General features: G+C 41.3%; 1 protein-coding gene across 2 annotated transcripts; it reads left to right on the forward strand.

Moving 5' to 3' along the window:
• The first annotated feature begins 809 nt into the window (after positions 1-809).
• LOC128437131 (zinc finger protein 1 homolog) lies at positions 810-26,891 on the forward strand. Of its 2 annotated transcripts, none has more exons than XM_053419166.1 (4): positions 810-1,265; positions 7,814-7,887; positions 21,171-21,285; positions 21,847-26,891. In XM_053419166.1, the coding sequence occupies exons 1-4, from the start codon at positions 1,004-1,006 to the stop codon at positions 22,881-22,883; spliced, it is 1,488 nt and encodes a 495-aa protein (XP_053275141.1). In that variant the 5' UTR covers positions 810-1,003; the 3' UTR covers positions 22,884-26,891. The 2 variants fall into 2 exon arrangements, with proteins under 2 accessions (XP_053275141.1, XP_053275142.1); XM_053419167.1 differs by having other exon boundaries at positions 21,174-21,285.
• The last annotated feature ends 16 nt before the right edge of the window (positions 26,892-26,907 follow it).

The raw sequence follows: 26,907 nt of genomic DNA on the forward strand, positions 1-26,907 counted from the left end.
GTACGGGCATTGGACCAGGACTGCGGCGGCGGCTCGTGATGGGTGGCGGTGGACGGTGACTGAGGACTGGAGTGGCGTTTTGGTCTGGATGGTGGATCGTGGTCCTGCCGGTTGCTGACCATGGACTGTGATTGCAGCGGGACTGCTTGGCATGTCATGTTGGGGTTGTCCTTCGGGATGCTTACCCTCATCAAATGCTGCTAGAGACTTTAATCTTGAAGACTTTAACCTTGATGATGTTTTCCTGCACGTGGCATCTATTGCACTTCTGTCCATCCTGGGAGAGGGATACCTCACATGTGGCTCTTTCTGAGGTTTCTACGTATTTTTACCCTGTTAAAAGGGTTTTTAGTAGTTTTTCCTTACTCTTGCTGAGGGCTAAGGACAGAGGATGTCACGCCCTGTTAAAGCCCTATGAGACGAATTGTAATTTGTGAATATGGGCTATACAAATAAAATTTGATTGATTGATTGATTGACTTTAAATATGCACAATACTCTGCACTTTTACTGCCTTTTTTTGCACTTCTGGTTTGATGCTAAACTGCATTTCGTTGTAGTACTTGTACTGTGCAATGACAATAAAGTTGAATCTAATCTAATGATGAGTGAAGTTTCATATTCAGGTGACTATCAGTTTAAAGCCTGACGGGAAGCTTCAAACCAGAGGAAGATCACATACACTATTCTGAACAAGGATTATTTGGATTTCAGAGTAACATCAGTGTCAGGTTGGGAACGGAAAGATTCTGATTCAGCTGATTAAAGTAAAGCTTAACAACAAACTGACGTCATCAGAGGGCGACTCATGCACTTCATAGAGACACAACACTTGAGCTGCACACAGTCGGGGACAGATACACAGACTGTGAATCCGGCTCCAAGTATTTTGCATGTCTCTCCGATCAGACACCACCGTGTGGATTAGTTGACACCCGAGCCCTGACGCGCACACCTGTCCGTGCACGGACACACACACACACACACACACACAGCCGAGACAATGATGGCGGACTGTGTCGGCTTCCAGGCGCAGATTGCCTCGATCATAGAGATACTGGCCAACTCTGCGGTGGCGGAGATCTGTAAACTGGTGGACGATGGCTTCGCGGCGCTGCGTTCCAAAATGGAGCAGGAGCGAGACAAGAGCGAGAAGGAGAACGACGCGCTGCGGCAAAAGCTGCGATACATGGACGTGAAAATGAGGAGCTACCAGAGGAAGATGAGGAGACGAATTCAGCGGGAGGAGTTCAGGCCACCCGAAGGTAAAGAGGGGCAGGCAGCAGCTGGCCCGCGGTGGAGGAGACATTAGTCCGAGGGAGGCCGGGCACACACACATGTCCTCATATACACTGTTATGAAATCACATACTGACTTCATGAATGTCACAACCTGGTAACCTATATTTTGATCTTATTGATGACCTTTTACTGATCTATGAAACACGAGTAATGATACTGATTGCAGCTCATTCTATCTTACTGGTCTGCAGCTGAGTAGACACTGTTGGTTTTCTATGAGGTTTCCACATGACCTACTGCTGCTGGGCTCCGGTTCATTCCTGTTCATCCCACTGTTGTACAGTCCCGCTCACCATTATTGGCACCCCTTCATTTTTTGCATAACTTGTCCAAAATCTTAAGAAATAAATGGAAATGTACCAAATTTATATCAGGATCTTTTAATTTGAGGTCCAAAGTAATTTAACAAAGTAAATGTTTTTTCAACTTGCCTATTGTAATTTCAAAGAAGAAACAGAAAAAACATCACGTGCAGCAATAACGGCACCCCTCTTTGATATTTGGTTGCACACCCTTTGGCAGTGATGACAGCCTCCAAACGTTTCTTGTAGCCATCTGTAAGCTTCTTGCACTTCTCAGCTGGTATTTTCTCCCACTCTTCCTTTGCAATTTGTTCAAGCTCTTGAACGTTTGCAGGGTTCTTTTTCCCAATAGCAGATTTCAGCTCACCCCAAAGATTTTCAATCAGATTGATATCAGGACTCATTGCTGGCCATTTTAAAACAGTCAATTTGTTCCTGTTCAACCATTCCTGCGTGCTTTTGGATGTCTGCTTTTGGTCTCTGTCTTGCTGGAGGACCCATGATCTTCGACTCAAACCAAGTTTTCTTACACTGGGATGCATATTGCATATTTGCACTATTGCACATAATTGCACTATTGGTTTTTTTCTTCAGGTATATATATATATATTAAGATATATATATTTTATTTTATTTTTTTAATTTGTGATATTCTTTTTTATACTATTTAATTCAAATTTAGTTTTTTGGTTGTAATTACTTTGAGCATTGCTGGAAAAGAGCCTGTGACTCAAGCATTTCATTGCCAGCGACTGCTTAATTTTATTGTTGTGCATTTGATAAAAAACTCTTGAACCTTGAATCTTGATAATTCTCTGATTTCATGATTCCTGTGATACGGTCAAGGCCTCCAGTACCAAATGCAACAAAGCAGCCCCACAGTGTTATGGATCCTCCACCATGCTTAACTGTTGGTAGGGTGTTCTTTTCCTTGTAGGCTTCATTGCGCCGTCTGTAAACAAACTGTTGGTGTGCATTGCCAAAAAGCTCTATTTTTGTTTCATCTGTCCACAGAACATTTTCCCAGGAGGACTGCGATTTGTCCAGGTACTCTTTGGACAGGATCAGTCGTTCCTTTTTATGTCTTTTCATCAGCAATGCTGTCTTCCTCGCCCATAAAGCCCTGTTTGGTTTAGTGTGCGGCGTATGGTACTGACCCCAGACTGTTCCAGGTTGGCCTTCAGGTCTTTGGATGTTTGACGTGGTGTTTTTTCCACCATTCGCACCAACCTTCGAAGACTTCTCTCATCAATTTTTCTCTTCCCCCCACGTCCAGGGAGGTTCTTGACAGTTCCATGCTTGACAAACTTCTTAATAACATTACGCACTGTTGAAACAGGGATACCAAGGTCTTTGGAGATGGCCCTTTACCCTTTGGAGGTCTTGTGTATGCAAATAATCAATCAATCAATCAATCAATCAAATTTTATTTGTATAGCCCATATTCACAAATTACAATTCGTCTCATAGGGCTTTAACATGGTGTGACATCCTCTGTCCTTAACCCTCAGCAAGAGTAAAAATACATAGAAACCTCAGAGAGAGCCACATGTGAGGGATCCCTCTCCCAGGACGGACAGAAGTGCAATAGATGCCACGTGTAGGAAAACATCATCCAGATTAAAGTAATAGCCCTTCAGATGTACTCAGACAGCTCTTATCTTCTCCATTGTGACGAGGAAGTCCTCATTCATTGGCTAGTTCATGTCACATGGGCACAGACAATTTATCAAGGTGATTCTCATTTGTGATTTACCAAAGGTGAGTCATAATGTGTTTCCATACTGATTTACAGAAAAGGGTGCCAACATTTCCCCCCCATTGTTTATTGTTTTAAATTGTTGTTTATCATTTGCTCTTTTGTATCAAACACAAATTCTCTATAGAAAAAAGTTGTGTCACTTGATTCAGTTTTTTCAGGAGATATTCCACATTATGTACTTAAACTTCTTGGGTGCCAATAATGGTGAGCAGGACTGTATGTAGACAGGACCTGACTCCAGTTTGTGTCAATAGAAGCACATCACTGAAAACCAGAGGGACCCTCTTCGATAGCTTAACATATTTTTCATCTCTATTGTATCGAAATAGATATTGTATTCCCATATCTACATTGAGAAAGTTATTGGTTTCTGTAAGTAATTTCAATGTAAGGGAGGGATGACAACGAGATCCAAAGTCCCCCATCTTTGAGGCTTCGACAGTGTAATTTACCTCTGACACTTCAAGTGGTCAAATTCCATCTGTGTTGTTCCCTCCAACACAGCTCAACAAAGAGACACTTTAATGTTTACTGATGTCATTTTTTTTCCAGAAGTATCAGCTATTTTCATTGAAAAAGCTCTGATAAAACCACTGCCCAACACCTGCTCAGCAGCAAACAGCAGATAGATGCAGTTGAGAAACAAGCTTCTGAACTTAGTGGAAAATTTTGCAGCTCAAGATACAGATATATCCCTAAGGAGGTGGTAGAGACCAGGGGCCTCATTTACACAACTGTGCAACAACAAATCAACTGTTTTTATTTATTATGTTAGCTGAGCAGGTGGTCACAACTTCATTGTGGTTCAGGATACATTTCAGGTTCACATTGCCTAAAGAACGTGTGTCATTTGTGTCCTAGCACAAATGTGTTCAGATGTCAAATATGTCTTCAATGCATCCTAGAGCTGTTCGCTTGTGATCGGAATCACCAGAGACAGATGGTTTATAGCCATTGTGAACAGGGCCTTAGATTCTTAGGCCCAATGTGAAATGAATTAAATATTGATAGACTCAAAACAAACATAAATAATCAGAAATCCCTCCAAACAGATGCAAAACAATAACACATACCATAGATTGTATAGAAAAATGGACATAGACTCCGTGTGTGAAAGGTGAAGGCAATACGGAAGACACCAAGTGTCTTCCGTCATCATCAAGTGTCCTTAAATATTGATGCTTTAGTGCATGACTAGTGTGGGATATACAGTAGGTACTAAGACCTGGCAATTAATCAGAACAGATGTGATCCGTCTTTAAGTCAGGTGGTCATGCTTTCGGTAAGTGTTTTCACATTGCTAAAATTAGTATCCTAATTAATTTGAATGTTAATGTGAATTATTAATAAAATTATCCATAACTTTCTACTTTGTCGTTGATTAGTTAGGGATCATTTCTGTATTACGTTGAACAGACTAAAATAGTTGTATGTAACCTTTATATATTTCAGCCTGTTGTTTATGTTATTGTTGTATTAATAACAATAAAAAGTAGTTTAATAATAACTTTTTATTTACTAAAGCATCCCCAGTTCATAAGCACCACTGGCAGACAGAGAGTAGGCAATAGATTTGTTGTGTCCTTTTTAATTTACATTAATATAGTGATATCACCGGGTAGTTTACCTTACTTTTTGTTAAGGCTTATGTACTTTTGTATGTTTTCTTCAACCTGCCAGGGACTGCGGATGAAAAAAAAGGTCAAGGTCACAGTGGCCTCACAAAGTATGTTTATATTTTTCTTGAACATGATATGTTAAGATCAGCTTGAGGGAATGTCTTCAAATTTAGTACACACTGATTAGATTTTGGTGGTCAGAGTTCAAAAGGGCAAGGTCATGTGACCTTATGTTGTCTGGAACACAGTATATCAACAATGCTCAAAGGGAATTTCTTTACATGTGGCATTCACTTGGACTCACGGATGACCAAGGTCACTGTGGCCTTGTGCATGTTTTTGGCCTCTTGAGTCGGAATTTTCAACACCTGACTTGAGGGAATTTCTTTTGATCAGTTGTCACTAGGACTCAAAGATGAAGTGATTGCATTTCAGTTGTCATGGGTAAAGGTCACATTGGAAAAAAATTATTAAAAAAAATGTACACTGAAATTGTAGTGGTTGGCGGGGGCATACAACTGCAGTGTGGTGATCATAGTTTATTTTAGGAACTCCACTGTGTTGGTACTTCACAACATACATTTCTGTAGTTTGATTTTCATATAAATAACAGAAAGAATGTGTTGTTGTGCACTGAAAAAGACAAACTTTACTTAGTAGTACTTTTCCCACTTAACTTAACTCATCAAACTAAAATTGTTTGGCCTTATTAGTTATTTATCCTAGGTTTGTTTATTTAAGATTATTTTATTTGCTTATCTTAAAGGGATATTTCACAGAAAAAGGAAAATGCATTCATCTGATCTACTCACCACTATGCCGATTGAGGGGAGGGTAAAAAAAAACACTTTGGGAGAACACCAAATCCAACAAAATTAAATTCACTGGTGACCACTAATTCAAACTTTAAAAACAACAGAAAAAATAACTTAAATGCCTGGATACTCTTTTTGTGGTGTCATCCAAGTGTCCGGAAGCTCTTACATTTTTAGCATGTTTTTAGCCGCAAATGTCCGCTGTTATCCTCCTCGGACACACGATCCCACGTACACACCGGATACATCACACATACTACACATAAGCTATCATAGGCACCTGTGGGAGTATCCCTAGCATCTCTACTTTGGGTAACTGACCTATAGGCTTAAAACATGTTTCGAGTCGAATTTGAACGTCGGGGCTTGCGGACACTTGGATTACACCACAAAAGTAGTGTCCAGGCATTTTAGGTAGTATTTCTGTCCTTATTTATTATTATTATTATTATTTGAAGAAGTTGTTACATGTGACATCGTGATAACAATGGTGGATCCTTTATCGTGTTGGCACCTGATAATGGTGGTGGACCATGATCAAGGTGGCAGCTGATAATGGATCCTAATTGGCGGCAGTGGACAATGACTGTGGACTATAGTGGCATCTGATCTTGATGGTGGATCATGATCTTTCTGGCTGCTGACCATAGACTATGATTCCAGCAGGACTGCTTGATATATAGTATTTCTCCTCAGATACTTGACAATTACTGACAATAATCCATCAATTCATTGACCTTCGTTTTTTTTCTTTCAAAATGTTTACCCTAATCAATGCTGCTAAAACCTTTATCTTGATGATGATCTCCTTTACACGTGGCATCTATTGCACTTCTGTCCGTCCTGGGAGACGGATCCCTCACATGTTGCTCTCTCTGAGGTTTCTATGTTCTTTTTTTACCCTGTTAAAAGTTTTTTGTAGTTTTTCCTTACTCTTGTTAAGGGCAGAGGATGTAACACCATGTTAAAGCCCTATGAGACAAATTGCGAGTTCTGCACTAATTAACACCAGTTTATGTTAGGGGTTGTTACCAACCACCAGTGGATGTTGGGGACATATCTTCAGTTCTGTACCATAGAATCATCCGGTGTTTCGGCCTTTTAATCACGAGACGCCTTCTTCTAAGGTAGGTCCACCTAACGCTTATCAGGCCTGGGTCTAGGGCTGCTCGATTCATCAAATTCAAATTTAATCGTGATTACGATTATGGGGTCAAACGATCTCCAAACTACTATAATCGAGTTGAAACGATTATTTGGCATTTTTTCGAAAGAGGCGCGCATGCGCAATTCAGTCCTTCGCCCAAAGCATTCAGCTGCCCAGATGACTGGCACTCACTCACTCTCAAGCAGCAGTAAAGTGAAGGAAGGCAGCAGCAGACCATGTGGCGGCTGCGCCGCACACCGCTATTCTCAAGCGCGCTCCCGCCTGGCTGTTCAGACCGGTCTGACCGGACCCGCATTTCTCCGCGCCGGTCAGTCGGTCAGAGAGTGTTAGGGTTGCCATCATAAAGGGTTTGAATAACCAGGCATCGATATCCTGGTTTCACGGAGGAATAAGACACACAGCCGTCATCGGTGTTTACCGGAACCGGAAGTGATTAAAAAAATGAAGCATAGACTTCAGAATAAGGGCACATATTAATAATCGTTTAAATAATCGTGATTCTGATATTGTCCAAAATAATCGTGATTATGATTTTTTCCATAATCGAGCAGCCCTACCTGGGTCCCTAACATTTTAGGGATGTGTCCTCCTGATCCAGAGCTTGCAGGTGGATGTTGCAACAAAACCGCCGATGCCAACCTTGACAGGGCAAACTATTACATACCTAGGGAGAGACTTACTTTACAACCAGTGAGGATGTATCTGAGGGTAGATGGTGATGAGCATAGCAGGCAGGGTGGATCTTCATTTAGCCACTGCCGGAGGTTTTTAGGTTTTAAGACAGGGTATAGAGGTGTAAAAGCTTCATTGGACAGTACTTGCTCAGGGTCTTGTGTTATTTTCCAGGACCTGATGACCATCAGCCTCTGCTGTCTCTTCATGCCTCCTCAGAAGAAAAATCCTTTCATCACATTTCAGAGGTAAAGATTAATCGCCAGAATGATTCTGTGTTTCACTGAAAACAGATCAACACACAATGGGCCTGATCTACTAAAGGTTTGTGCGTGCAAAAACGTGTGCAAACTTGATTTTACCTGCAAAAAATTATGCAAGCTGATCTACTAACGGTGCGCACTGAGAATAACATGTAGTATGTTTGCCTTAATAAATATGCAATATCAGGCATTTCTACATGAAATATTGGGAGTAGTAGATGCAAATACTTTAATTTAGCACATGTATTGGGATTTACAAAGCCTGAAAACAATTGCAGGGATTGTGACTGCGTTTATATCTAATGGCAGGTGCAAGGTAGGTGCTAATAAGCACCGTGTTGCGCATACAGTAGATGGCTGCAACCAAACAAAACTGTTCCCTTCGTGTTGAGAAGATTTACTGAATGAGGATGGTTGAAAATTCTCTCACAGTTCCCCCTTTTTGATCATTAGAACAACAACGACTTCAATAACAATAAAAATCTTAGGAAATCTGTTCGCCAGAGGAATGACAAAAGCTGTATGATACAATGGATAAAACTGTGTAAATTCAACATGGAGGTTTCACACATCAAGCATTAATTTGAACCCCCCGCAAACATCTCTCGGCTAATTTGTGTAAGGGCTCTGCGGCAACCAATTAGTCCTGCTTATTTTCAAGGTTTTCAGAAGATGAGTGATAATATTAAAATCATAACAAGGTCAAATGGGACATATTTCTTGAATGTAATAGACAAGTTCTTGATTCAAAACAATCCTATTAGGGACTTCCGGTTTGACGCTTGGCAGAGTAGGTTGCAAACCGGGAATACTCTGTTCACATTCGGTCAAAATCCTTCTTAAATCCGTCTAATTACATGAAACTATCGGTGCTAACATTGATCTTAACCCTGAAGATGAAGAAGATAAATAGAAAAGCAGGCCAAACGGCAGAACCACAAGTTAAGGTGGAACAACCGGACTCGGAGGCTAGCAACCTGCTAACCCTGCCAGATATGGAGAGACTGCTGACGTCCATGGAGGAGCGCATCATAGCAAAACTTTCTGCTCAACTGAATGACATGCACACAAGAATTGAGAGACTTGAATCCTCTTGTGCAGCGCTCTCAAAAGATAACGAAGAGCTGAAAGTTAAACTGGATGATCTAGAAAACCGATCCAGGCGAAACAATCATCGCATAATAGGACTGCCTGAAAAAGTTGAAGGACTGCATCCCACTTCATTCATTAGGACATTGCTGAAAGAAACTTTGGGCGTGGAGGCTTTCCCTACCTCAATGATCGCTGACAGGGCTCATCGGATCGCCATGGTCAGGAAGAATCCAGCGGACTCCAGACCAAGTCCCCTCATCGTGCGAATTCACCACTTCCAGACCAAGGCGCGCATCCTGTAGCTAGCAAGAGAGGCCACCTCCGTTTCTTTTCGCGGATCACAAATTAAATTTTTCCCGGACTTCAGTGTTGATATCTCCAGGAAGAGAGCTGCATTCATCCCAGTGCAGTCGCAGCTTAAAAATGCTGGATTCAACCACAGGATTCTGTTCCCTGCCAAGCTCTAGGTTATCGACAAGGACAGACAGGAGAAGCATATCTTTCTCTCACCCGACGAAGCTTTCTTATTTCTGGGAAGACTTGCGGGCAATCAGGGCTCGGATACTTCCACGCAGGCTGAAACATAGCGTGGGTAGGCTATCTACTTCACACTGGTGAGTAATCTAACTCCAGATACATCCTCTTAAATGAACTCTAACCGTAGCCCACTCCATAGGACTTCATATTAGTCAACTTTCGTTATAAATGAAAATTTTTCGTTTTACATTGACTGCCACGTGATGCTTAAGAGGCCCGGTTGGATTAAAAAAAATTGATTTAGATTTAGAAAATGCTCTAGTTATATGCCACGTTTGGTTGCCTACTATGTTGTTGTGACTTAATTTTGGTCATTTAACTTTGTTTTATGTACAGATGCCTGAAAAACTATTTTTCTCTCTTCCTATGTTGTACTACATTTTTTAAGAGGCTAAATAGACTATTTTATACTATATTTTCAGTTAGGCTATATTATCTTTCAAATCTAAAAAGGGTGGCACACGTCACCCAACATCTGTTCCTCTTATTGTTCCTGCTACTCTTAAAGAGTGTTATTCCTAGTGACTTTGCGTTGTGCACATATCCTTTTATTGGAACATATTTTCTGTAATAACAGAGTACGAGTGTAGAGATTAAGCATAGGTAGCACGTGTTCTTTTTGCTATTTGCTAAAGCAAGTTTTTCAGCCGAGCCTTTTTATTTTTATTATTACTTCTATTTAATTTGTACTTTTTATGAATCTGGTGATAAGGCTGGCAAACTGTTAGCCCAACAAGCCTTCCAATCTGCCTCCTCTCGCCTCATACCTAAGGTTCATGGTGAAAATGGTGAGACTGTGACCAGCCATTCAGGGATTAACAAGGTCTTTACGCAATACTACAGTGACCTATATAGGTCTGAACAGGATGAGAACTCTCCAAAAATGTAGAGCTTCTTTGACAAACTCACATTTCCTTCTATCCCTCCGGAGCACAATTCACCACTTGGAGGAGAGATCTCCAACACAGAAATCTTAGACCCTATTAAATCTTTAAAATGTAATAAAACACCTGGGCCGGATTTGAACCTGAACTATCCCCACTGCTCCAAGCCATGTTTAATGAATCCTTGTCGTCTGAAGAGCTTCCATCAACCCTACGACAGGCTGCTATTACACTTATCCCTAAAAAAGGTAAAGATCCACTACAGTGCCCTTCTTATCGCCATATCTCTTTACTGAATGGCGATTATAAAATTCTGTCTAAAATCCTAGCCGCTAGACTGGAGAAGTTACTACCACAAATAATATCCACAGATCAGACAGGTTTTATTTTGAATAGACACTCTAGCTCAAACCTGAGAAGACTCCTAAATATTGTGTACTCCCCGTCAGCCCCTGTTCCTGAAATGGTGATTTAACCTGATGCCGAAAAGGCTTTCGATCGAGTTGAATGGAACTACCTTGTGATGGCCGCACCAGCAACCACACACTGACATTCTGAAACATGTTCCTGGGGGTTGTTGCTGGAGTCATGTGGCCATTCAGCAAAAGGAGGCCCAGCTGCAGCAGATCACCTTAAATGGCTTTGAGTCCTAATTGGACTGCACCATGTCTCGTGCCATCATGGGGAAGGACATTGTTGCCTTATCCCGATTTGTAATTGTTAAATCTTTAATTATTGTTTGATATTTATATTTAATTAATTTCCCTTAGTTAATGTTATATGGTCTAATACTGGGATGTCATGTTGTGGCTGTAGTTTGTTTTCAATGTTAGTATGTCTATGTGTGTCCCCCTCTTTGTTTTGAGTGGCTTGACCAGCCGCTATATATGTTCCCATCTCTCAGTTGAGAGTTTTTTTTTTGGTTTTGATGCTGTTGACTGGTCTCCAGCCGCTACCTGAGGCTAGTTGGAGTAATTTACCTTTTTACCGGTTGTGAAATTTACTTTTTTCCCCTCTTGTTAATGGAAACTAAATTTAAAAAACTACTTTTTGTTCAAAGAAACTCTGTGGCTCTCTGGTCTAACTGCTCAGTCCCTCACATACATGGGGCGGCTGTGGCTGAGGGGTAGAGTGGTCGTCCTCCAACCTGAAGGTCGGCAGTTCGATCCCCAGTCTGACCCATCTGCATGCCGAAGTGTCCTTGGGCAAGATGTTGAACCCTGAATGGCCCCCGTTAGAACAACAAAGTGCTGCGAATAGATGCACTGTATGAATGTGTGTGTGAATGTGTGAATGTAAATCTGTACTGTAAAGCGGTTTGAGTGGTCATCAAGACTAGAAAAGCACTATATAAATACAAAACCATTTACCATTTACATACCTGTTCTCAGTGCTCAAGCAATTTGGATTTGGTGAAGCTTTTATATCCTGGATAAAACTTGTATATGCTCAACCCTTAGCCGCAGTAGTTACCAACGGTCAGCAGTCTGAATATTTCTCCCTGGGTAGAGGCACCCGCCATGGCTGCCCCCTGTCGCCCCTCCTCGTCGCCATAGAGCCGTAAACCATTGCCCTTAGGCAATCTGGTGAGTTTTCAGGCATAGTGCGAGGTTGACTTACTCACAAATTATCCCTCTATGCAGATAACTTCCTTTTATATACATCTTACCCTATAACTGCAGTTCCGTCAATTCAATCAATACTAATTTTGGGAAGATATCTGGCTACAAATTAATCTCCAGGGGCCGGTATTTCAAAATGATCCGACAGGATTAATCCACCTGGATTGGATTAAATCCTGATCAGATCCTAAAAACGGGTATTTCAAAGCAAATCTGATCCTGAAGATTCAGATTCAGATTTGGCAATCCAATCCTGCCTTTGATCCGGATTAAAAGCTGCTGTTGAGTATTTCAAAACTTAAGTGGGAAATCTGGATCAGTTTGATCCTAAAAATCAGGATCACCCTGATCCCACCTGTCGTCGCCAGGCTTTTAAACTTGAACTCGCCTCCGGCGATTGGACAAGCGTGTTTGTTGATCCAGGATTTGAGAAGGAATAATTAGACACTTATACATGAAGTTCTGGAAATTGAACATTTATTGTATTCACTGAAATACTTACAGAGAGTCTCTGGGGTTCTGCCGGACACGTCACCAGGTTCAGTGGATCATGTCGAGAAGAAGCCCCGTTCAATCCTAAGTCCACAGTATATATAATCAGACACAGGGTGGGCACAGAGGCGGTTCTTTTTCTTTGAGGGAATTCATCTGGTCAGTTATTGGCCAGATGTATACTGTTTCCTCAAAGTGCAGTTTTTTGCAAGCACATCACTTTCAACTGACCAGGTGTCCCACCACTGTGGCCTTGGCAAACAGGGAGCCTGCCACAGTGGAGAGACCCAGCAGATAATACTTTTCCGGAGGATTTCATATCTTTTTCTCACCATATTTCATGAAGCACCTTATTGTATTAGTTCTGGCACGTCCTCTTTTTTCTGAGCATCCGTGCTTTCATTATTTCAAATCTCAAGATGAATTTCCATCACACACTTTTCTCCGAATTGTATTTTGGGTCAGATTGACATTCAGGTTGACACCTGCTCTTTCTGTGGTCATGCTCTGGGCCTGACCCTGCGTCTGAGTCAAAAAGATTATACATCATTCTAACTAAAAGTAACTGTTGTAGCATTATTGATTATATGGATTATACAGCTAATATTTGTTCACAGGATATAGGTAAAATATAATCACAAGATACAGAAAAAACATAGATATCTCAACACACCTCAGAGGTGGATTTGAGGGAGATTACATGTTAAGATTTGAACAGTTGAAGTGTAACTGCTCCCAAAGTTCTTTGTTTAATACAACTAAGCTTCACTGCTGTTTGATCAATGTTTATTTCCTTTTCACGTTCCTTTTTTTTTTCTGCAAACATGCACGCTGTTCACTGCAATGCTTTAACAAATCGGCGTCAGAAGTGCAACACAGAATAAACATTACACTACTGCGTGTAAGTGACATTACAAACTCCAATTAACAAGGAATTATGAAGGAAAAACAATGTGATTTATTAAACAAACAGTGTTAAACTATGCAGTATACATTTCAGTCTTTTAACTGCTTTTCCAGCAACTGAATTCTTAACTGAACTTCTTCTTGTTTAAGAAGTGTTAGTTTGATTTGTTCATTTGTTAGAATTATTTGTTGCTGAGCCCGTTCCGTTTCCACCTTCAGTAGTTCATTGTAGCCATCCCCCTTCTCAGCTTGCCTTTTGCGCTTACATGGTGGTGGTGGTGCCGGTGGATTCCACATCTCCTCCAAGACAGGGCTCTGGCTTGTGCTGGGCTCTTCAAATGCCAGCTCCACAGGGGTGAGGGTGACCAATTCAGCAGACAGGTTCAGAGGCTCCGTGGGGTCGATTGACTCCCCTGTACCAGCTGGCAGTATTCCAAACAAGGCTTGGGAACTCTCACCTCCTATGATGTCCAAAACCGTATCAGTGAACTCCCCACGTTTTATGGACTTGTTCCCTGTTTGGGGGTTTTTCGCCTCAGAATGGTCCTTCGTAGCCTTTTGCTTTAAGTTTTTCCACCTAAGCCGAACCTGCTCAACACTCCGCCGTTGGCCACTACCAGTGGCATTAATTTGCCTTGTTATGTCGGCCCATATTTTATTTTTTACTTTTGAGGACAGAGAACTCTGTCCAGGACCACTAAAACCTCCAAAAAGGGCCTGGTAATTGGCAGGAACACCCTCAAAAAGGGCCGTTGTCTCTGCTGTTGTGAAATTACTTCCTTTATTCTTCTCCATGTTGTCTGAGAAAGCCCTATCACTAAGGAAGGCCTTAAATACCATAAAGCTAAATTGAAAGCAGGTGAGAAAGAACAGGTCACAGACTTTAAAACTGGGCTCGTTAGGTCAATGACCTTTGCTTCTGCAACATGACATCCATAGTACATGTCCTGCGGCACCGTCAGAGACGATACAAGCCTCGTCAGTATGTCCAACGAGGTAATTTCATTGAGCAGTACTCAAATGATGAGCTTTATGCACGGTATAGATTTCGAAGAGAAGATATTTTGTATATATGTGAAATTCTTCGCCCACATCTTCAACGTCCTACAAGAAGGAGTCATGCCTTACCTGTGGAGGAGCAGGTGCTTATTGCCCTACGTTTCTTTGCCTGTGGATCCTTCTATGAAGTCATTGCAGATGGCCTGGCTGTGACAAAGTCTACAGTGGGACACGTCATGCATTCAGTGGCAGCAGCCCTGGCTGGTCTAATTCACCAGTATGTGAGATTTCCAGATACTGAGGAAGAAATAACACAAACCAAGAGAAAATTCTTCTCAATTGCCAGGATGCCTAACACTATTGGTGCCATTGACTGCACCCACATACACATTCAGGCACCCCATGAAAGAGAATGGGAATTTGTCAACAGAAAGGGACGGCATAGTATCAACGTGCAGCTCATAGGGAATGCTGACCTTAAAATAACCAACTGTGTTGTGAGATGGCCTGGTTCTGTACATGATGCACGGATTCTAAGAGAAAGTCATCTCTACAGAAGACTGCAACAAACTGCACCGGATGGTATCCTCCTGGGTGACAGTGGCTACCCACTTCTACGGTGGCTTATGACCCCCTTTGCTACTGTCACATGTGACCCACAGCAGAGGTATAACAATGCACACAGCGCAACAAGGGGAACAATTGAGCGTATCAATGGTGTTTTAAAACGCAGATTTGCCTGCCTGAACTATCTTCATGTGGAGCCGAAGCAGGCCTGCAATATAATATCTGCCTGCATTGTTCTTCATAACATTGCCCAATTGAGAAGAGTTCCTCTGAATGAAGACATCCTGGACAGACCACCACTTGAGGCAGAAGTACCACAGCTGCAGCCACCGCCACCACCACCACCACCACCACATCAAGCAGATGAACCAGCAGGAAGAGCAGTTCGAAATGCCATGGTTAATTTGTATTTCTCTTGATCCTCATTGATAAGGTCTGGTGCTTTTGTTTAACAAAACTTTGATTTGTATGTTTAAGTTTGAATATGAATGCCTTATTTAAGTAACAGTTTTTTTTGTTAAGTTACCCACTGATAAAGGCCTCCACTGAAACTCTGTCAAATGTTTTTATTCACATGCATTCAGCACACACACTTAATTTTCATAGCCAAAGCTCAAAAAGTAATGCCATTTGGAGCAAGTCTGTGCAAGTCTCTTCCCACAGACATCTGTAAAGAAAATCTAATATTAAGGTTTTAGGGCTGTCCCCTTTGTTAACAACTGTTTCCTAAAAAGATATGTACAACACATTTTAAAATCTACACACAATGCCTTGCGAGTGAATGCATTCAAATGGACTGTGGACCGCGACATACAGACGCTAGCCTATTTACTAGCTTGTTAGCTCCTTAACACAGGAGTCAATGGAGCAGCGTTAGCTCGCATTAGCGCGAACTCTGCTTAATTAGAGATCGCCGAGCTCTTCTTTCAACTTTGTGCTGATTTACATAATTGGTTAACTCAATATAATGATTGCCTTTCATCTAGTCTGAGGACGCATCAACACTGGCTAAGATTATACTTTAATTCAGAGACAATAGTTGAGCTAGCTTCTCCTTTTTCTGTAAAATGTTGGCTCCATTTCCTGTTTCCTGTCTGTGATCCAGGGGGCGGGACGGATTTGGACATCCCAATCTGCCGGTATCAGGATCACTCTGATCCAATCCAGCAAAGTTTTGAAATACCGGGATAGATCAGGTTGATCCGTGGCTGAGGACAGGGGGATTTGGTTATCCGGATCATTCTGATCTGGATTACAAATTTGAAATACCGGCCGCAGGGGCCGGTTTTTCAAAAGTAATCTGATCGGATTACGGCTATCGGATTGGATCAAATCATGAAAATGGGTATTTCAAAAGAAAAAAAGGATTCAGAAATTGGATTGGATCACGTAATCTAATCTTGTTGTTGATCCGGATCAAACCTTGAGTTTGGGTTTTTCAAAACTTTTTGGTAGGATTGGGATCATGTTGATCCCAAAAATCTGGATTAAACTGATCCCAGCAGGAGGGTGGATTCATGGTGGATATCAGTAATAAAACTAGGTAACTAAAATTGGTTAGTTAAATAATACAACATTTGTATCATGGATTTTACAGTATTTATATTTATTCATCAATTTCACTTGAATTGTTCAACAGGAAGTACATAAAGTAGGTAGGCTATGTAGGCTAGCAACCTTTCAGTACAGCAAATTATAAATTATAAATATTTCGGCCCCATAAAATAATCCCCCAAACAGCTGTCAATATTGAACTCAAATAATAAATTCTGTCTTTGTTCATTAAACATTAATCACACTGACACAATCATCAGTCATGGACTTATCAAAAATTGTATCTAACAATTGCATCTCTTATTGGTCATCCAGTCGGGCCCTCATTCTGACAGAATGCTGGAGCTTGGTCAGTGTCTCCAATGGGCTCAGGTGCATCAGGGACGTCATCACAGAGAGGGACTTTGCACCTGGTCGCGATTATGTGTCGGACTATGCAAGCAAGTATTATGTTGCATGCTTTCTGTGGTTCCACTCTCAAGTAGTTAAGGCATGCAAAGCGCCTCTTCAGAACTCCATTTAAGCGCTCAATGGTGCATCTTGTTTTGCAATGAGCAGTGTTGAAGCATGCCTGCTCAGGCGTGTTTGCAGCCAGAAAAGGGGTCTTAAGCCATGGTAGAAGAGGGTAGGCACTGTCTCCTAATATGATACCATTTGGTCGGTTGGTTTGGAGCTCTCTATATAGAGCGCTCTCCCTCAGGATGCACGCATCATGGACAGACCCAGGCCACTTCACAACGCAGTTTGTGATGAGGAGCTCAGCGTTGCCCACAAGTTGAACGTTGATGCTGTGTCTCCCCTTTCGGTTTACAAACTCCCACTCATTCTCATGAGGTGCTTGTATGTGCACATGGGTGCAGTCGATTGCTCCAATAGTATTGGGCATATTCCCCGAAAGAAAAAAATTCTGCTTGGCCTGGATGATCTGGTCATCCTTCGGAAATGAAAGAAATTCATTAGTCAGGCTGGCCAATGCAGTTGACACACTTTTCAGAACATCACAAACAGTTGATTTTTTCACACCCATGTAGTCACCCACAACTTGGTAGAAAGTCCCACACGCATAGAAGCGAAGAGCAATGAGGACCTGTTCCTCCACAGACAGACCATGACTCCTTTGGGTTCTGCGTTGGAGGTTGGGCCTGAGAAGGTCCACAATGTACTGAATATCAGCTCTTCCGAAGCGAAACCGAGCATACAGCTCCTCATTTGTATATTTCTTGCAGTGGATCTATACGCTCAACATACACCCTTTAACGGTATCTTCTCCTGTGGTGGCGATGGACAACACCTGCCATGTCACTGCCTCTCTGTGACCTTCTCTCTGAGTCCTCTGAGAAAGGCTGGATATACATATGGCTGTGTAAATTGGTCTTCCCAAACACACCTGTTAGCTTAATTGCTTTGTCTTGTGTTCAATTAATGGAATCATACCCAAGGCCTATAAAATGATGCTTGCTACATCAAAGCGGTGGACCCATGGACTCGAAAAGCCAGAATTTCTCTGCTGCTGAAACCCACGCCCTACTGGAGGGTGTTAGGTGCCATTATAGGTCATTGGTAGGATCTTTTAGTTCTGCCAAGGATGGTGAATTGAGCAGTAAAATGAAGAAGGAAATTTGGGCTGAAATCACACAACATGTGAATGCCATGGGGTTTGGCCAGAAGAGGACAACAGAGCAACTAAGATTTCCGTGGAAGAATCTTAAGGCCAAGGCAACAAAAGACCACGCTGAAGCCAAGAACAGCCAAACAGGCAACAACCCATATAAGAGGGGTGAATACACAGACATAGTCCTTGATATTATTGGAGGTGAAAAGTCAGAAGCCCTGCATGGGATCCAAGATGTTGCAGAGGATGGTGAGCCTGTGATGACAGCAGAAAGTGAGCCTTCTTCAGAAACATTTATTCTTAATCTCAGCCCTGTAATCGAGGGAGAAGGTCAATCACAGGTGGAGCCAGAAGGCATAGTTCCCACAGGACCCACAGAGAAAGGCTCAAAGCACCCAAAGAAAGAGACTGAAAGGGCAGAGGAACAGCTTATTCTTGCCCGACTGCAGCAAACCAAGGCCAGACTTGAGATCCGCCTCCTAAAGGCCAAGCTTGGACAAGCTGGTCTCTCCACAGCAGACGAAGCAGATGATGATGATGAAGAAGAAGGAGAACTCATAACAAGAACTACTCATAACAAGAACTAAGAAGTGATTTATTTTGTTAAGTATTGGACATTTAAGCCTTTTTTTATCCAGTTCAATTCAATAAATCTTTGTTTGAAACCTGTTCGAAACATCCATAATGTATTTGTGAGTAAAGTATGTATTTATTTATTTATTTGTTGTAGGTCTCAGATGAGTGGACTGACTGTTTCCAAGAAATGGACAATGGAGGGGGATGTTTATATTGTTTGTTTGCTGTTTCGTTCAGTCCTATTTTCTGTTCAAATAAAGCATATTGGAGTGACCCCACACTATTCTACCTATTGTTCTTTACATAGCTACATTGTGATCCCATTTAGACCACAGGTAATCCAGATTTGGTAATCCTGAAAAGTTTGAATCCGGATCAGAGTAATCCAATCCCACATTGCTTTGAAAAACCAGCATAAAAATAAAATGGATTACGTGATCCTGGATAGCAGAAAAAGAGATTTCCAAATCTGGATCAGTTTGATCCAGATTAAAACTTTTGAAAAACTGGCCCCAAAAGAGTGAAATGTTCCCTCTCAATCAGGTTGCCTCTCAAATTTCCCCATCACATTTCCCATTCAAAGTAGTTAAGGAGGGATTTAGATACCATGGAGTAGAAATCACGCCCACCTTTTCACTGCTATTTATAAAGAACTTTGGAGTGCTCCTTGAAAAGTTTAAACAGGATATGGTGAGATGATCCGGTCTGCCGCTCTCCTTGGTCGGTCGAGTTAACCTAATTGAAATGGTTTTATTACCAAAATTTCTCCACCTCTTCCAAAACATTCCTATCTTGATAAGGAAAAAGTTTTTTTAAAACTTTGGACCATTGCATAGCGTCTTTCATCTGAAATGGTAAATCACACAGGATTAAAAGGCAATCGCCTGAAAGACCCAGGGGGCTAGCTGGCTTGGCTCTGCCCAATTTTACACATTATTACTGGGCGTGTAGTATCAAGAAAATATTGTTCTGGATGGAAGACTTGAGTCCAGTTGCGCTCTGTCTTATGCACTCCGTCCCCTCTGACCCCACATACCCGACTCTTCTCCAACCCAATTCTCCTTAACTCAGTTAGAATCTGGTCGCAGTTTAAAAGACATTTAAACCTGTCTACAATGTCAGTTCACTCCCCAGTTGTCAATAATTGCAATATCCCACCCTCTACTCAGCATTTAAAATCAGGATGGCAAAAGGCATTACTTCCACACGTTGCCTCTTTTTCTAGGGCAAATTTGGATCATTCGCACAACTCTCTGAGAAGTTTGACCTGCCAAAATCAATTTTTTTTAGATATCGGAGTAAGACATTTTGTGCAGAAAAACATTGCTTCATTTCCAAATTTACCAGCAGATAACACAGCTGACAATCTTCTCACTTTTTCTCCACACCGTAAAGGCTTAATTTTGGTCCTTTTTATAATCAAATCGGCAACATCTCCCCCAGTCACTGCAAGAAACTAGAACACTTTGGGAAGAAGACCTAGGGGTGGTACTGAGAGAAGATCAGTGGCAAGCTGCGCTAAACTTAGTTCACACATCATCCCCTTGCGCTAGACACAGCTTAATTAAATTTAAAATCCTCCTGAGCGTTCACTGGACCAGGGCTAAAATTGCCAAGATTTTCCGTGAAGTTGACCCCTCTTGCCCCTGCTGTAAAAGTCAGCCAGCTGATCACATACATATGTTCTGGTCTTGCCCTCTCCTCAGAAAATTTTGGGCAGATATCTTTCAGGCTTACTCTATAATTTTTGGTGTGGTCATCCCTCCAAACTCATTATGTAACATTTTTGGCTTTACTGTTGAAACTCGTCCTCTTAAGGGTAGGTCCCATGTTGTCATAGCTTTCACCTCTCTGCTTGCCAGACATCTGATACTACTCTTATGGAAGGAACAAACACCTCACACATTCAGTAGATGGATTAGAGACACCATGTCCTTCTTGAAACTGGAGAAAATAAGATATACTCAGAAAGGTTACACACATAACTTTGAGAGAACCTGGATCCCTTTCTTGTCATACTATGAGAGCATACAAAGCCCACTACAGGAGAAAGACTAGATGGCAACAACCTTCTTTCTTCTTCCGTCATCGGAGCGAGCCATTGGGTTTTTAAACTGCTAGGGCTGCTCTTCGTTGTATATCCTTTTTCCTTCTCAGCTCCAGAATGATCATCAATGATAATTGTCTTTCTGTGTGTGTGTGTGTGTACAGTATAAGTATATGTGTGTGTGTTTTGTATTTATGAATTGCCTCGCAGTCCGGATCAAACAGTCTTGCCAGATGTTCCCTATCCATGCTTTATCTGAATTTTTTAAATCCAAACACTCATATTGTAAAGGACATAGGTTTAGATTCTGTGGTTGTGGCAGTTCTGCAGCTGAGTCTGCTTCAGAGTAAAACAAATTGTTGTCCTGTAAACCTTCACAGCAGGGTGAAACCAAGGGGATGCCTCTGGTGAAGCAGGAGAAAGTGGAAAGAGACAACTGCAACCTGGACCTCAAGGTGGAGGTGAACATAAGGGCAGAGAGTGGCCTATCAAATGGTGAGTGCTTAATTTGTTTATTTACAGCCTTTACTGTAGTTTGAACATGTTAATTGGTGAAACATTTACACCTCGTCTGAACTTCAGTTTTTCTACATTAACACTACCATATTTATTGGTTGAATAACTAGAGTTACCTGATGAGTTTGAAACATGTAAAACCTTCTGTTTCAAAGTTCAGAAAACTTGAGATATTTACCATAGTAGCAAATGTACCAGACAGATCTGCTTTTTGTTAACATCGTGTTTTAGACATGCTTTTCCCCCTCAAAAATCTTTGCAATTAGTTTATCTTTCCACCTTAGCACCCATAGACAGACCAATCCAACCAAAAAAAGTGTGATTCTTCACCATTAATACAATTCGATTAAGATTCACTAGTCAACAGTTCGATGCATCTTGATGCATCTCAATTTATCACATCTCCTTACATTGCCCCCACCCCAATGTATGTACATTGAGTTCCCTAAATTCAATTCATCAGGTCTCTGAGTTGTTCCCCTTTCCTTTTCCTTAAAATCCACTCACCCTGTTGCTCTCTGACTTTCTGCACCTCCTCAGCTCTGGAGCCCAATGAAGAGGTCCTCCATGGTAATGTTGGTGACAGAAGTGTCATCACCCCTTCTACCCCCTCCACCAACCAACCCTCTTCCTCTCCCACTGACTCCACAGTGGATCTGACCTGCCAACCACGAGCCAAAGATAAAGCCATCGAGGTCCTGGGAAACAGTTTGGCAGGCAGCCATGGGGGCCTCCCGGGTCCTGAAGCTGCTCGCAGGGAACTTGGAGTGAGCCTTACAGATGTTCCTCTGAAAACAGAGATCCAGACAGATGATTGCATGGAAGAAGAACTTCATCTCTCTCAGCTGTCAGCCCCTGTAGCATCAGATGAGCCCACCCCCGACCGCCTCCACAGCCTGGGCCTTGACCTGGTCTGGATGCAGGAGAGGGTCAGCCATCTTGGTGCAGCGTATGCGGTAGCACAGTTGGGTTTGGGTAACACAGAAACTGGACACCCCTCTGCCTCCTTTCCCTCACAGGGAGGTGGAGACATTTTAGATTGCCCTCCAACTATGCTTTTCACAGGTGGAGCTCATGAAATGGCTGCCTTTGCTGCTTCTTTTGACATGGCAGCTGCGGCCACCACTGCTGCCGCTGTTTTCACTGCACCAGCTCCACCCCCTCCCCCTTCAGCTCCTTCTGCCATAACGACCAGCCAGAAGCAGCCTTATAAGAGCGATGCTACCTCTTCTAAAGAGCCTGTGTCTTGTGCATTTTGTGGTCGTCTTTTCCCAAGTGCAGCTGCCCTGGAGCTGCACCAGCGGGTGCACACAGGGGAGAGACCCTACACTTGCCCCCACTGTGGAAAGGGCTTCGCCCAGCCCAACAACCTGCGGGTCCACCTCCTCATCCACACCGGGGAGAGGCGTTATCGATGCACACTTTGCGGGAAGAGTTTCATCTCATCCAGCCACCTGAAGAGGCACCGCACAGTCCACACGCAGGAGAAGCCCTACAGCTGCTCGCGCTGTGGACAGTCCTTCAGCCAGATGTGTAGTGTTCGCAGACACCGGCAGCAGTCCCAGTGTGGACTGTAGACTGACCCCCGGATGAGGTGGATGCAATCTTAAACTGATCCCCACCTGAAGGGTTATTCACTCAAATTCCTTTATATGGGAATTCATGCATCTTCTTTAAGCATGAGCAAACAAGAGAAGGTTGTATCCTGTGATATCATGACATGTATTTTTCCTAAACCATAGAAGTCATACAGTGGGGCAAAAAAGTATTAAGTCATCCACCGATTGGGCAATTGCTCCCAATTAAAAAGATGAGAGAGGCCTGTAATTTCCATAATAGGTATACTCAACTATCAGAGACAAAATGAGAAGAAAAAAAATCCAGAATATCACATTGTCTGATTTTTAAAGAATTTATTTCCAAATTATGGTGGAAATTTGGTCAATAACAAAAGTTCATCTCAATACTTTGATTTATACCCTTTGTTGGCAATGACAGAGGTCAAACGTTTTCTGTAAGTCTTCACAAGCTTTTCACACACTGTTGCTGGTATTTTGGCCCATTCCTCCATGCAGATCTCCTCTAGAGCAGTGATGTTTTGGGGCTGTCGCTGGGCAACACAGACTTTCAACTCCCTCCACAGATTTTCTCTTGGGTTGAGATCTGGAGACTGGCTAGGCCACTCGTGTTTGTAGGTGACCAAATACTTATTTTACCGAGGAATTTACCAATAAATTCATTAAAAATCCTACAATGTGATTTCCTGGATTCTTTATTACAGGCATCTCTCATCTTTTTAAGTGGGAGAACTTGCACAATTGGTGGCTGACTAAATACTTTTTTGCCCCACTGTATGTGAACTCTGTATTAAGGTGGCTTTCCCTGTCAGACCCTCAACCTTTTCTTCCTCTATGCAGCAGACAGAGGATCACAGAGTGGACTGTACAGGAGTGTCTCAGTGTTGACATCACTCAATTGATTATTTTATGAAATGGTCAAGTTTATGAATGAACATCTGGTTTACATAACTTACTATGGTTGTATTTGAGTAATGAGTTCATCTGTAAAATTGACCTAAAATACAGCAAACTTTGACTACAATTTATTACAAATATCAAATCTTGCCTTATTCAACTGTGGTTTCATATTTCCAGACAGTTACAGCTCTGTTGTCTGTTTTAGAGATACTCAGTGTGCAAAGGGTTTTCAGTTTTTTCAATGGAAGCAGGGGGGACATGTTATCTCAGTTAGCAGAGAAACATCTACACATTCCAACAATTCTGAAGCTACTTTTATTTTATGCAATCATCATATGTTGTGATGAAAAATGTGACATCAGGATCAAGTGGCTGTTCGTGAGCTGAGGGATGACGGCACAGTGTTGCTAAACTCTTGTCACAATATTTATTTATTCATTCATTTTATTTTAATTGCAAGGGACAATGTACGAAATAGAATATTAATTTGCACATGATCTGTTGGACAAGAGTTAGATTAAAAGTCATCTGACTATGCAAAGTGACAGAGATACACTAAACTAACAGGAATCAATACAAAATTACACACAATGGTACATCTTTCTCATACACACGCACGCACACACACTCACTCTCTTAAAAGGGGTTTTATTTGGTCGTTTCTTTCTTACTCTTGCCGAGGGTTACGGGCAGAGAATATCACACCTTGTAAGCCCTATTGGAGAGATTTTGATTTGTGAATATGGGCTTTACAAATAAAATGTGATTGATATGTATCATAAGTTTTCACATGATGAGATGGCAGGAACTGCTTCTTAGCGAGGGATCGAATATCAGATTTAAGTAGCTATGATGATGCTATTCACAACCTGCCCAAACTAATCACTACGGGTCGAGCCATGCATGGATTGCAAAGAAAGTATTTTGGCCTTCGTATCAAACTCAGCAGTGATCCCAAACACATAAATGATTAGTTTTTCTGTTTTTGTTATACAAATTCCTATTTATTTCCTTCAGCATTTTTACAATGTATTTTACCATATGTCTGATCTACTCTCTGACAGTTACTGAGACAAACTAACACTTTGGAAAAATATATGTCCACAGAAGCATTAAGATTCCCTCATAAATTCCCCTTCAGATAAAGGTTTCAGCCACTTAGATATTATCTTACATACCTAAAAACCTGCCTGTACAACTGAATTTTTTTCTTGTGAAAGCTGAAAAATCTGGATATGACAGCAGTGTTTTAAAAAAAAATGTAGTTGTCATTTGTTTTGTGTTTTTGTATTTATGAATTGTCTCATGAGTCTTTATGCAGCCTGGAGGCTGGAGTTTCCTCACATCGGCTTAACACTGTCTGATAAAGCTATAACTCTTTATGCTATCTGGTCGGACTTTCCGCTTATGGAATGCTGTCTTAGTCAAAATTGAATTAATTAATTAATAGGTAGATAAAAGAAATGAATAAAAATATGGCTATGAAAGTAACCATAAAAATATATGGCAATAAATATAGCAGAACATAAATATTTAACTGATCCATTTTCAAAAATAAATAAATACAATTACTTATTTCAAAATGATGTTTTTCAAAAGACGACATTTGAAGAAAATCGATTCAGTTATATAGTGCTTTTTTTTAATTTATTTTTTTACTTAGATTCAAACGGCATTTCATACATAAAAGGGGATCAACACCTACTTAGAGCATCATTAACTGGAATACATTGTTCAACATAGAAGGTTAAGAAATGAGAATCTCATTGCTAATGGTGAAATGCTTCACATCAACCATCTATAAATACAACACCAACTCCTCATTTATTTTATTTGCTGTGGTAGGTGTAAGGAAGCTGTTCCAGTGGAACAGGGAAGCCTGTCCTGAGCAGTACTGTCAATGAACCACATTAAGATTTATTGGAGACCAATTTAATAGCGAATAAGAACAACTCTGGAGTTGTTGGGAGATGTTTCTTGATGACACTAGCTGTTTCTAGTCTTTTTGCTAAGCTAGGCGAACAATGTGCTGGACTAATCTGCCTTTACTCAGAAATAATATTTGATATAATATATTCCTTTCCTACTGGGGGTAAGACAACAGGAATCTATGAAAGAAAAAAAAACTCAAATTACAGACTTCCTTTAAAGCACTTTAAATGTCCCCATAAAATCCTTAAAGCCATGATACACAGTTTGTTCCTCATAATGTATTCGTCCCATGTAGTCCAATACTCATATTGCTAGAGTATCGTGAATGAGTGTTCTTCTCAGAGGCACCTGCTGTTGAATGGTAAAATTCTTTGTTAAATCAACCTTGTAATTCAGACCTGCACTTTCTCATGTATGATGGTGTCCTGATTATATGTTGTGTTCTGATGATTGCGTCTGTCACACTCACTGTCTGTATACAGTATGTATGTATATGGAGGGGTACATGTAATGATACCCCTCTGCTGCTTTGTTTCCCCAACTGGGCAGTGCGATTAGAATATTTAATTTTTTTAGATACAAAGCCCAGTTGAAGTTGACTTTCAATTGTTAAAACCTGTTCACAGGTTGAAGCCTAAGCTGTTACTGTTTTTTCATCTTAAGTATTGTTCTCAATGAAATATCAAGGAAGTATGTACTGTAAAATGATGCAAAGTAGAAAATATATCGAACGATTGTGTTTTTGTGTGTTGTTGTTTGGATGTCATTGGCACTAGCTGTAGGGAACACAGCTATAACAAATATGTTGTCATTTATTATTCGTTCATGACCTTTTCCAGTGTTTTAAAATGTATGGGTATCATTAAACATGTAAATGGTTTTGTGCGATGAATCTGCCTGTGCTGTCGGCACAGTGCTGCTATCTTTCAGTAATCTGGACTACTCATGGATTCTAATTTGTTTTCAGATGTTCAGATTAAAACATGCTGGCAGGAGGGGGAGTTATTTGTCTTTCAAATGACAAAATAACTGACGTCCAGTATGTATGCATCAAGTGGTGTTTGAAAGTCATAAACTAAATCAACCACAAATGTACAGGTTTTATGTAACAACAGATTTCCTCCGTTTGTTATGCTACATTAATACAATTATACTAAATAAATTCTGTGCAAATAATTTACATAAGTGCTGT

The sequence above is a fragment of the Pleuronectes platessa genome, chromosome 3 (assembly GCF_947347685.1).
Source record: "Pleuronectes platessa chromosome 3, fPlePla1.1, whole genome shotgun sequence".
Classification (NCBI taxonomy): Eukaryota; Metazoa; Chordata; class Actinopteri; order Pleuronectiformes; family Pleuronectidae; genus Pleuronectes; species Pleuronectes platessa.